Here is a 12,168-nt window from a genome sequence, read left to right as displayed (position 1 = left end):
AATCAGATTTTGCGCTTTTTTGTTAAAGTCTGTCTCATTTCTATGAGCTGAAAAAGGGTGAAAGTAACAGCCTGCACGGCACACAATGAAACATGCAAATTACTCTGTAATGCAAATGCTTAATGTTCAGATACAACGTGGTTTTAGACATAAATGAAAAGAACATCTGTAGACAAACTGACATTAATACATGAAAGCTTTTTCCCCTCCAGTTTGACTTTTATGTTTGAAGTGGTGGCTGAAGTAGTTTCTATTCTATTTGCCGTCTGGTTAAGAGTCTTGAAAACAGAAAGGCGTGAGGCACTTTAAGAGATTTCTCTTCATTTGAGGTAGAAGACAAGATGAATCTTAATCAAATCAAGTTCCATTTTTCTGTAGGTGCTGTAAAACATACAAAGTATTTTTTATCGTTATCAAAAACCCAATGAAAATCCACTTTGGAGTTTTCATAAAGGGAGACTTTTCTTTAATCCTGCGAACTTCTGGACCCTCGTCAAATACAAGCACTCTCATATGCATACGAGTAAAATCAAATAAAAAATACACAAAGTTACAATTTATATACACAGTATATTTTTATTTTAGCATCTTCTAAACCCTGACACCTGAATGTTTCAGGCTTGAGCAGTAATACGTATCCAGACATTCCAGGTTCATCATTAGTCAGACTAATCGTTAACGCTCTTATAGGGGATTGTTGTTTATTGGCACCAGGGACTGCAGGGTGTGAAGATATTGCAGTCAGACAAGAATACCTCCCGGCTCCTCTGCCGTTTTTTTTTTATTTTTTTTATTTTGTTTTTTTTTATGTGATTCTCTCAAGCTTCTGTTTCTTTCAGCATCAGTGCTTCAGTCCTAATCTCTTGTCTGCTGACTGTCTGAGAATGAAGAGAAACAATGGATAAGAACGATGGCACTGTAATCCATTGACTGTGACAGTAATTTTTCTTTGTCTAACACACAGAGACAAACATATTGTGTGCTGGCAAGATGACTCGACAAGATAGATTAGCAATTTCATTAAGTTTCAATTTACTCTTGGCTTTTTCTTTCTGATGCTGTTTTCTTTCTACCGACTTAGATTTATTAAAAAAAAAAAAAAAAAAAAAGGTCATTCAATAAAAACTTTGGTATTTGCGTGCAGGTACTCTCCCTGAATGACCGCCGTTTGACCGCGCAAGCAAGATTTCCATTATGACTGAAAAATAGCTCGGACATGAATGTGGTGTATGTGTCAGGGATGTTTCCTGGCCGTCTGCTGGACATCCTTCACAAACGTTCTAGCAATGGGGAGTCAGCTGAATGCTTTCTTACTGTGTTCACTTTTTGTACAGTAAAAAAATGTAAGAAATCCTAGCAAAGGGATGCAAAGATAAACAATGATCCAAGCAGAGATTGTACTTCCTGGCTAACCGGTCATTGCCCAGAAAACATACACATCACCAGCATATATTGGAAGGGCAGAAGGACAATTGGTAGGTGTCCAGTCCAGACGCCTCTATGAATGCAATGCGTGATGCAACAAGATTATAATTTGCATGTAGATACACATAAATCCATTATTTATATTTTTTAAAATGGGCATTGAGTAATACTTGTCTTTGAACGTGAAGTGGACATTGTGTGGCTGAAAAAACATTAAATATATAAAAAAACAAAGACATGTATTTGCTTATTTCATAGCAATAATGTGATCAATTCAAAAAAACAAATCTGGCATCTAAGATTATTTTTGCCAAGTGACACACAGCGATGCAATGTTTGCTGGGCTGTGACAAAAAGTACGCTGCACTTCAAACTTCAGTCCCTCACAGCACAATGTGTTCGAATACAGAGAGGTTGGGGTCCCCTCAGTTGCAGCCATACTCTCAATCCTTTGATTCTGCGAAATGACAGGCTCGTTAATGCCCAAACGTTCCGAAGAATTTACCTGCCAACTGATAGACAGGGTTTGAGGAGAGAAAATGGAGAAGTCACCACCAAGGGGGATGTTTCTCACCTGCAAAACGCTTGTTGCTGTTCCACTGCTCGGATGACAGGTTTTTACTCCGCATTGTGGACCTGGCTCCTTCTTTAAACTGTTTGCTGTGCTCTGTGTGCAGCCGTCAGAGACACAGAAGCAAAGCCAGTGATGCAGTAGACAGGGAGAGTTCTGGGCAGGGAGGCATCACCTAAAAGCTGAGATGTACAGTACAGGTAAAACCAAATAGAGCATTTTCAGTAGTTATAATAACGGCCAATTATTCTGAGTTAGACCACAATTATCTTTTGTCATGTGACAGAATGTCCAGCTGGGGTAAAGTCCAGTGAAGGCTGCCAAAAGGTGGACAATATGAAGCAATGTTGAGCTGTAGTGAGATACTGAGCTGTATAGACTTGTTATCCTCCACCTCGCTCCATTTAAAACTCTTTCATCCACTGCGTCAAGGATGGATGGTTCCTTCAGAAAAGCTTAGGAAAGCAGCTGCATGCTGCTCTTTATTGCAGATGGAGAAGTGAACAGATGTACATTTGCCAAAACAATCAGTTCGTCTTTCATCCTTCAAATCTTCTCTCTTGTGAGAAAAACACTTCTCATAAAGCGGAGATCTAATATTTGTGTCGCTTGTCTCAGTTTGCTCTGGAGTTTGGAATGGGCTTGTGTTACCCCCTTCTGGCTTTTGGGACAAAAATGTCCACTACAACTGTGGTTTTCACCAATCATCAAGTAGCAGTAGGTGCTTTTGGCCCTCTGACCTGCGGAGTTATCAATGAGCCCATTAAAGCCTGGAGCACCAGAATGAGGAAAAGAACACTAGAAAGCTTAAAGGTCCCATGTGGTGCCACTTTTCAGCAAACTAATAAAAACCTTACATATCTGTCAGTTCAAAATACTACAAAGATGGTCCATCTCACCATGAGCAAATAAGCCCTGGATTTAGCCCTGTTCTACATGGACTGTTTGAGTGTTTGTAGCTTTGTATGCGGCGCTGAGCTGCTGCTGTCCTCAACCCCTCCAGGAAGAAGACTCTCTCTGCATTTGTTGACAACAGCTGACAGCAAAGCAGCTGACACAGACATGAATGAGTGAACCATCATTTTAAATTGAATTTTACAGCACAGACATTTTTAACTCATGTTTGGTGAGTTTGTCAGGCAACGTTGCCATTATAAAATCCGTAGTTTAGCATTGCAAAGCAGCAGCTTTGATGTGACCAGGTCGGTACTGAAAATGAGAACCAGTTCTCAACTAACTTACCTGGTAAAATAAAGGTTGAATAAATAAATAAATATGGCTCTGAAGTGATAGCTGTCACTATTTCATACTTGTTCTGTTGTTTAACAACTAAAACAAAAACTATTCAAATGAGAAATAATAAGGCATAAATGCAGTATATGTGAGATCAGAGAGCAGGAGAGAAGCAAACAGATGGAAACATTGGCTGAATTTAGGTTGGATGTAAGCACAAGTGACTTTATAAACAAGGCAACCCATCCAGTTCTGGTTTACTGGTTCTAAATCGCTCTTAAAGTTTCTATCATCTCCGAATGTCCCTCATTGTTTCAGTTTCCACAGAGCTCTGTTCTGTGGCCGTGGAATTGAGGCTAATGGTAATGTTAGCCACATCGCACAACATGCTAACCCTTAGGATTTCCTACTGTTGTGGAAACCTGAAAAAGGAGTCAGAAAAAGATTCTGAAATCCAGTTTTCCTTTTAGACCACTTGAATTCCAATAAGCTCAAAGATTAGTACAGAATTTTCTCCAACGTTGCTAAAAAAAATAAAATAAATACAGCCTACCCTAGCTTCAATTCCGCATGCCACATAAATGTGAGATTTATGCTTTATCAGAAGTATTTTCTGGTTTTACAAGAGAAAATGTTGTAAAAATGATGACTAACTAGTTGGCTAGTAGCTAACTTCTTCACCTCTAACAGAAACTAGCAGACATCTGTTTTCCTGAGCTTGTCAATGGGATCCATCCACCTCCCACACAGTGGATGAGACACGCGACAAGCCACCACTAAAATCTCTCTTCTCTGCATTGTTTGATGAGAAGGTGGAATATGAGTGAGAAATGAATAAATTAGAGAACAATCATGCTCTTTCAGAAATGCAAACAAAACTTCTGCCCACCTAAATGTCAAAGACACATCTCCTCCAGTGATATTGCTCTGCTTGCTAAGAACATGGCTGTGACCCACGAGCTCATGACAAAGTCCTACATGGTGGGAGGAGTTCTTCAGATTGCATTTGATTGGATAAATTAACGTGCTTGCAAATTTGTTGATTCGATCTTTTTCTTTTTATTTGTTTTACAGAAATATCTTGCAGCATCATATTTGTCTCATAGCAAGACATGACGGAACAGTTAATTGAGAAGCAGGGTTAGAAAATACCTTTTTTTTTGTTTTAAATTTCATGATGTCTTAAAATGTATTTAAAAGGATAAAATGCACAAGAATTATCACACTGTTTACTTCCTGAATTCATTTTTATAAGTCAGAGGGTCTCCTAAGAACAGGCTACATATCTGAGTTTTGCTGTCATTGAACTACAATAGCTTTTCACAGTGTTACAGATGGTCCTGTGCAAAGCCAGTTTATGTAAAGTAGCTGGATATCAGCTTTCTCTTCTGTTAAACTGAGGCGGTCCCACTGGTAGGTTTTGGGAGGTTATTCTTAAAACAGGAGCATATGGTGGGAGTGTTGTTGCAGGCTGGCACGGGTCTTGTTTGGAAAAGCTAACTCTTTGTGAAGGACTATGATTCCCACAGCATCAACTCCTCTTTCCTCTAATACACCAATGGCAAAACCTAAAATCTCACTTTAATTTTTTTTTTTTTTTTTTTACTAGCATGATTTCAATCCATATTCAACAGGACCTGCTCAGAGATGGTTAAACAGGGAACTCGTTTAATATTCTAGAGGGCGATTTGTACTTGACATGATTGCATACCAAATAATAATCTTGCCAAACAACAGGGCCGTGATTATTCATTTTATGAGGTCAAATGAGGTGTTGTGAGATGGTTGTTTATGTTCATAATGTTAAATTGTAAAGCCCGGAGTTATTTTTGTCAATTCTTTGTCAGCAAGCAGAGAGCCCCCCCAAACAAGCCTCAGCCTTATTCCATTTACATTTCACAAAGTTGTTGTGTGTAGAAATGAATGTGAGGGCCTGTATGTGGTTGGATTACAGAACAAAATGACTTTGCTCTTCGCCCCTGTGTTTGTCTTGCAGCTGATTAATCAGAAGATCAGAATGTGCACGCAGCTGTACAACTCCAGGTCATTTGTTTCCGTGCTGAAGTACATCCTCACCATTGGCAATTACCTCAACGAGAACGCCGGAAAGGAAAAGGCCAAGGGATTCCGCCTCTCCTCCTTAACTAAAGTATGAGTCCACCACTGTTGCCTGACCTTTGATTGAGTTGCAGCACTAGGCTAATAAGACTGCTCATTGACATACACAGCAGGGCTTCTGTGAATCTTTCAGTTTTCTCGCAGTTGCTCAGGTTCACTCAGGTCTTTGACACAGTCACTCTGACAGCTGTGCGACTGTGTCACTGCCTGGCTTCAGACAAGAAATCAGGCTACGGAGAAAATGTGGCCACAAGGGGCTTCATTTTTTTAAGGCCAATTCCTGCTTTTTGTGTCCATAAGGATCCATTGGAGGTGAATTTTCTTTGGATCCTTGTGGATGCCTCTGTGGATGTCCAACCGTGCATGTGTAATCATAATGATTTGGCGAAGTTTCTTCAAAAATGACTTCTACTGAAATGAACTAGCGCAAACTTGTGAATATTTTCATAAACAAATCTAGGTCCCAGATGAAACCGCATGACAATGTTCAAACTATTCAAGTACAATAATGTTGAATGTCTGTGCAAAATTGTAATTACAAAATGTATACATTTGAATTCTCACGCTCATCTCTGCCCGTTGACATTGCCTCCAATGTAGACAAAGTACCATCATTTTCAGACTATTGAGCGCACCTGAATATAAGCTGCACCCACTAACTTTAAAAAGAAACAAAAAATTGTACATATATAGGCCACACTTGTCTATAAGCTGCAGGTGTCCAAGTTGTAACATGAGATATTTACACAGAATTTTTTTTTTTAAACTTCTAATTAAATATGTACCGGTAACATCCACAAATACGTACCGTAAATGCTTTTTTCCAAACAGTGCCTGTAGCACAGCTGGTTAAAAAGTACAAAAATACAGTAGCCTACCAGGAAGAGTCATTGATGGCTATCTTCATCTTCCTTCTGCGCACTAAAACCACTAAAGTTGTCTTCTTCAGTGTTGGAATTGAACAGCCTCAGAATTACTTTGTCACACACTTCCTCAGTCCCTCTTTCACTGTTGCTCTCAATGTCACTTACGTCTCGAGGCAAATTCATAAAAATAGTAAAAATCCATAAATTAGCCGCATTACTGTTTAAGCCGCAGTGTTGAAAGTGTGTGAAAAAAGTAACGGCTTACAGTCTGGAAATTATGGTACAACACAAACACACTGACATGTTGGCAAATTGTCGAAACTATTTTAGTGGTATCAAAACCAAAGCATTCCTGAAAAATAGGTAGGCATAATCGCAACAGTTATTTGGTCCTCAAACAAGATTTTACTGGAATGATAAACCCTGCAGACAAAAGCAGTTGGTCTCAGAGCAGCAGATTGAGATCCGCTTGCAAACCACGTGATTGCAGCTTTAACTAAAGAATAAAACAATGTATAATTAACAACCTTAAAGGATTTTAATCACTTTTAACAAATAGATTTTGACTGATTTCAGCATCTATTTATACTTGTTGGGCAAATCATTGAACTACATCTATGTTTTCATGCTAGGAAATCATGTGTTTGCCTTGTTGTCGAACCTGTTACAGACCATCAGAGTCTTATCTTTCAACCTGCCACGCATGCACCACAAAAACAAAATGAATGTTTGTTTTCAGGTTTTACCATTATCAACACCTTTATGATTCATCAGTGAAAGAGCTGGAATTGAAGTAGTCACTGGGTGGTGTGATTTTGTACATGCTTCCCATCAGTGGCACCCAAACACAGTAGAAAAGTTCCAGATTCTCCAGAAATCCTGTGCTGCATCTCCACCCACTGTGTTTGGGATGGAAAGGCAACAAACTCCGGCTGCAGGCTACTCAGTTACGCTTGGCACACCTCTGGAATAATCATTAACACAGTGCTACAGCCCAATCTGTAATTATTGCTACATCCTGCAAAAATAACATAAAGTCACAGCCAGCTTATGAGAAGCATCCACAGGAGTGCTGTGTGTTTTTCTGTGTTCAGTGTGAGGGGCTGTGTGATGTGTCGCTGTAGCAGACCAAATCTCTGTTCACAGTCCACATCAATCAGTGCACGTGGAAACCGTGAACTGGCCTTTAGAGGTGAACCATCATTAAGTGCAGTCTGTCAGTCGATCCTTTCATCAAACAAAAATCTCTGAGCCTGTTTTCTGGTTTATTTAAAGAAGCAGTTCAACATTTTGGGGAATGCAACTTTTTCCAAGAGTTAGATGAAAAGATGACCATGACTTTCATCAGTTGGCAGCTGGTCAGCTTAGCAAACAGAATATCCTGAACTTTCTGCAAGTTGTGTGACTCCAAGAAGTCAAAAAAACTCCCCCCAAAAAACAAGAAACTGTCCAGCACAAAATCCCACGAAAACCATAACTTTCACAGAACTAATTGAAACAAACATGACATAATGTCAAAATTAGGAAACTGTAGAGGTACTAGATTTTGTTGGTTTGAGACTGAGCCAGACTGGTGTTTGTTTGTCTTTATGCTATGCTAAGCTAACCAACTGCTGGCTATAAGCTGTAGAGTGAACTGCCCCTTAAGAACAATGTCTTTTTCTTTTGTGTTTCACCTTTTAGACAGACAATACTTTTCTTTTTTTTTTTTTTTTTTAACGTATTTACTTTACTTATTGTCTGTCTGAAAGGCTAACTAGCTGACTTAATGTTAAGCTAATACCAGTATGCTATATTAGCTTCCTGTTGCATTATCTAGCTAGCTTAAATTCCTCGCTACTGTAAGCTAAGCCTGATATTTAAATGTTATACATTTAATTATCAGTGATAATAAAGTTATAAAGTCACAACTTTTGTTCTAGGCCCATCAATTTTGAATTAAATGGTGTTTAAAACAGTTTAAAAATATATCTGAAACAATTCCTATATGTGCTAGCCCACACATTTATGTTGCAGTTAAGGTCAGAGCAACATTACATTTTGCAAACAAATGGTAAAATCATGCACAAATGACAAATTTGTACGGATCAAAAAGACTGGTGAGGTAAGATTCCCCAGTAGCATCTTCTCTCATGATCGTTCTTTTTGGAAGAAGAATTTACTCTTAGTTTTATAATAACAAAATTGTACTCAGGTAGAATTTAATTGCCATCTTAATTTATTCACTTAAGCATACTTCTTGTGCACATGTTTTATTGATATTCAATATATATACATATTTAAAAGAAAATAAACATTGTTTTTAAAGGGTGGTGTCTTATTCCAGTTTACCCTTTTAGAGCAAAACGTAATTGACAGTTTTTGTTCAAACCAAATCCTCCATGTGACTTTCATGTCGCCAGTAAAGAAAATATTGTATATGTACTATATATTCTTATGAAAATAGACACGTTTTCCATTCCATCCATTATCTATACACCGCTTAATCCTCACTAGGGTCGCGGGGTGGCTGGAGCCTATCCCAGTTCACTTCGGGCAAAGGCAGGGGACACCCTGGACAGGTCGCCAGTCTATCACAGGGCCACGTATTTCAGTCTGTCAGAATGTTAAGTCAAAACATCTTTATCTCTCCTTAGACCAGAAATGTGGCTTTAATGGTATTTAAATAGTCATGGTAATGGCCACTTTTATTAAAGAATTGACATTTAATATAACCGACTATATTTTTTGGTCAGGAGGGGAATTATGGTGGGTGGGCTTCTTAGCTTTTACTAATATATATATCAGACAAATACAAGAGAGGCATCAATCCTCGCATCTAACTCTGGGCAAGAAAGAGAATAAGTTTCTTTTCATAAACAATTATTTTAAGGCTGTTGTAGTTCAAGGAGGCATAGTTTTTGTCTGGGGTTTGCAATAGTGTTTTCTGCATTCCTTTGAATTCAGTTTGAACCACTCTTTGGTGTGCAGGTCTCTCTGCTGGGAGGGTTTAAGGGGCAGAGCTCTTGGCACAGAAGTAAAACGTCCTCTGCTCCATTTAATGAAGCCGAGGCCCTGTGCTCCCTCAGAGGTGTTTCCAGGTGTAATTGAGAAGAGTAAACTGTTGCTGCTTGAGACAAACTCTCCTCAAATTAATGGCTGACTGCTTCCAAGAAAAATGCATCAAGGTTGTCTCAGATCTTTTTTAAGTCCTTTTTTTCTTCTTTCACTTCTGAGCATCAATACTTGGTGCATGTCTTGTATATGTATCCCTCAGAGGCTGGCCTGGGCCCCTAAATTGGTAAACAACATAACCTAGAAAAAGACTATGAGTGCCTATCACAGGACTAGAGATGTCCTTTTTGCATTTCAATTATGTGGCACCATCAAGTGTAACACGGCTTGAATTTCAGAGTCACCATTTAATACAAATAAAGCACAATTTGAAAGCAGCTGCTATTTATACTACTACTAATAAAATTGAGACATTAAAATAACACACAAATAGAATTTACAAGCTGTTTTACAGCTGGTTCTTCATATTGACACTCACACAGCTTAGAAGTAGAGCAGGTATTTCACATAGAAGCTGAACCCTGTGATGTTATATGCAGTTGTGTGAAAAAGTAAGTGGAAACTGTTGTCCTTTTTGACATATTTGGACAAACAAGCACATAAATCACTTTCCAACAGCACCGTCTAATGAAATCAAATCAAATCAAGTTTGTCATTTTGCTGTACATACAATAGTAGTACAAACAAGATAAGAGAGCACTCCTTCAGGATCCAATAACTAAAAGCAATTAAATATAAAAGTGTTTGCATATCTGGATCAGCAGTTTAGCATTCTGACAGCTTGTGGAATGAAGCTGTTGAAGCTGTTGATCAGTCTGGATGTTCTACCTTCAGTGCTCCAGAAACGTTTGCCTGGTGGCAGCAGTTCAAACTGTTTTTGAAGAGGGTGTGAGGAGTCCCTGACAATGTTCAATGAAGGTGATACACTCAAACAAATCACACAAAAAACTGATGGACTTATCATTTTCATTATCTAAACAACATCTAACAACAACCAAAAGGGCACAATAGGCACAACAAACCTAGAACAACAGGCCAAACTCTTTGAAGCTAGGTCAGTCATATAATAGAGCTAAGATGTATTTTTATGTACCTTTTAAAGGCTAATTCTCTAGTTGAGAAATGTGTGACATGACAATGTCTTTGATATGGAAATTGTTGCTCCATCAGTCTGTGTCAATTCAGATAGATTTCAGTAAATATGCTGCTGCACCATATCAGATTTTGTTCAGGGTTTACTTATTTGTTATTTTGGGACTAAAAACCAAGTTCTGTAAACATTGTTGCAGAATTTTGACAATTTCATATTAATTCAGACCTGAAATCTTTTGCATTTTCACCCTCAAAACAACGTCTTACCTGGGAAGGCATCTTAACAGTTCAGTATCTCCAGAAAAATAATCCCCCATATCTGTGAAACTTGGTGAGGACACAGACAAAACTGTTTCCAGCAGATCCAAATGACTGAATAGCTCCAGCAGAGGCCAAATTTTCAACTACTGGCCCATGAGAATGGAAAAAACTGAAAAAACGACTTTGTCTGTGTGATCACTAAATTTCACGCCAGTGGGAATTATATTTCAGGAGAAATTAAACCCTTAGAATGCCTATCCAGGTCTGCAAACATGTGAAATTCTGAAAATCCTGCCAAAAATAATTTACAGAACTTAGTTGTGGGTCCCAAATAACTGTCTGAAATGACACAGATAGACTCAGCTGGTTAGAAAAGGAGTGAGGCGTCCATGGCTATATCATTTCTTCATAAACAAAAATAAACAATAGCAAAGTTTTATGTCTTCGAGGAAGCAAAACAGTCTGCTGTGCAACTTTAGCTGGTATGTTGTCCTTAAACTAACCTGGCAGCCAGATTCTGGAATAGTCTTTCTCCTTCACAACAGGCCATATCACTGAGCAATCCTTCAAATGAGATACAGTTAGACCGATTCATTATTACCTTTTTCTTCACTAAAGGAGTGACAAAGCAAAATCTTCTGGCAACAGCTATACCTTTTCCCAATGTTCTTAATGATATTGTCAATATTCTCAGACCACAAAGAATAGTATTTGAGTCTAATTTAAAGTAATTTGATCTGATTGAATTGTCTGAACTTTGATCCTTGTACTCAGAGATGCAGTCAATGATTAGAGCCTCCTTTGGGAGTGACAGGTTGAAGCTGTCTCATTTAAACCTCTGATATCTATGGTATGGTTTTGTCTTTGTTATTGACATGTGTGCTGTCATCATGCCAAGATCTAAAGTGCTCTCTAAGGCCTTCAGAAAAAAAAAAAAAAAGATTGTGGATGCCTGTGAACCTGGCAAGAGGTTTAGAAAAACTCCAGATTATGTGAAATCAATCACTGACCTGTCAGGAAAATCATCTACAAGACGTGTAAAGTTTAAACGACTGCCAGTTTGTGCAGGACTGGCTGCAAACAACAAATACGGCCCACCAGGAGACTGTTTGATGCACAAAGAGAAGTCTCCTAGAACCCCAAACTACCATCATCTGCAGGTAACTCTGCAGCTGTTAATGTCAAAGTGCTGTTTTCTACAATCAGAATGAGATTTCCCAAATCTGACCGGCATGGAAGGCATGCCAGGAATGAACCTTGGCTGTCCAAAAAGAACATTAGAGCAAAACAGCAGTGTGCCAGCGAACATACAGGCAAAAGAGCAGGCCTTTTGGAAAAATGTGCTCTGAACAGACGAATCAAAGATAGAGCTGTCTGGCTGCGGTAACCTGTCTGAGGCAGACCAAAGACGGCCTCTCAGGAGAAAACCTCGGACCACCTGTGAAGCATCATGGTGGAAGCGTTAAAATTCGGTGTTGCCTCGCCGCCTCGGGGCCTGGGCAGCTGGCAATCACTGATTCAGCTGAATTCTGCACATTATCAAAGAGA

The 12,168-nt window shown here is 38.9% G+C and overlaps 1 protein-coding gene across 1 annotated transcript in view; it reads left to right on the top strand.

Moving 5' to 3' along the window:
- Positions 1-12,168, top strand: part of LOC103370647 (formin-like protein 6) — a 58,026-nt gene that overhangs the window by 20,841 nt on the left and 25,017 nt on the right. Inside the window, exon 12 of the mRNA XM_008299768.1 lies at positions 5,226-5,378. Coding sequence (XP_008297990.1) covers positions 5,226-5,378 — 153 coding nt within the window. The remainder of the gene's footprint in view (positions 1-5,225; positions 5,379-12,168) is intronic.

The sequence above is a fragment of the Stegastes partitus genome, unplaced genomic scaffold (assembly GCF_000690725.1).
Source record: "Stegastes partitus isolate 25-593 unplaced genomic scaffold, Stegastes_partitus-1.0.2 Scaffold1458, whole genome shotgun sequence".
Classification (NCBI taxonomy): Eukaryota; Metazoa; Chordata; class Actinopteri; family Pomacentridae; genus Stegastes; species Stegastes partitus.
This window is presented reverse-complemented; position numbering and strand designations above follow the sequence as displayed.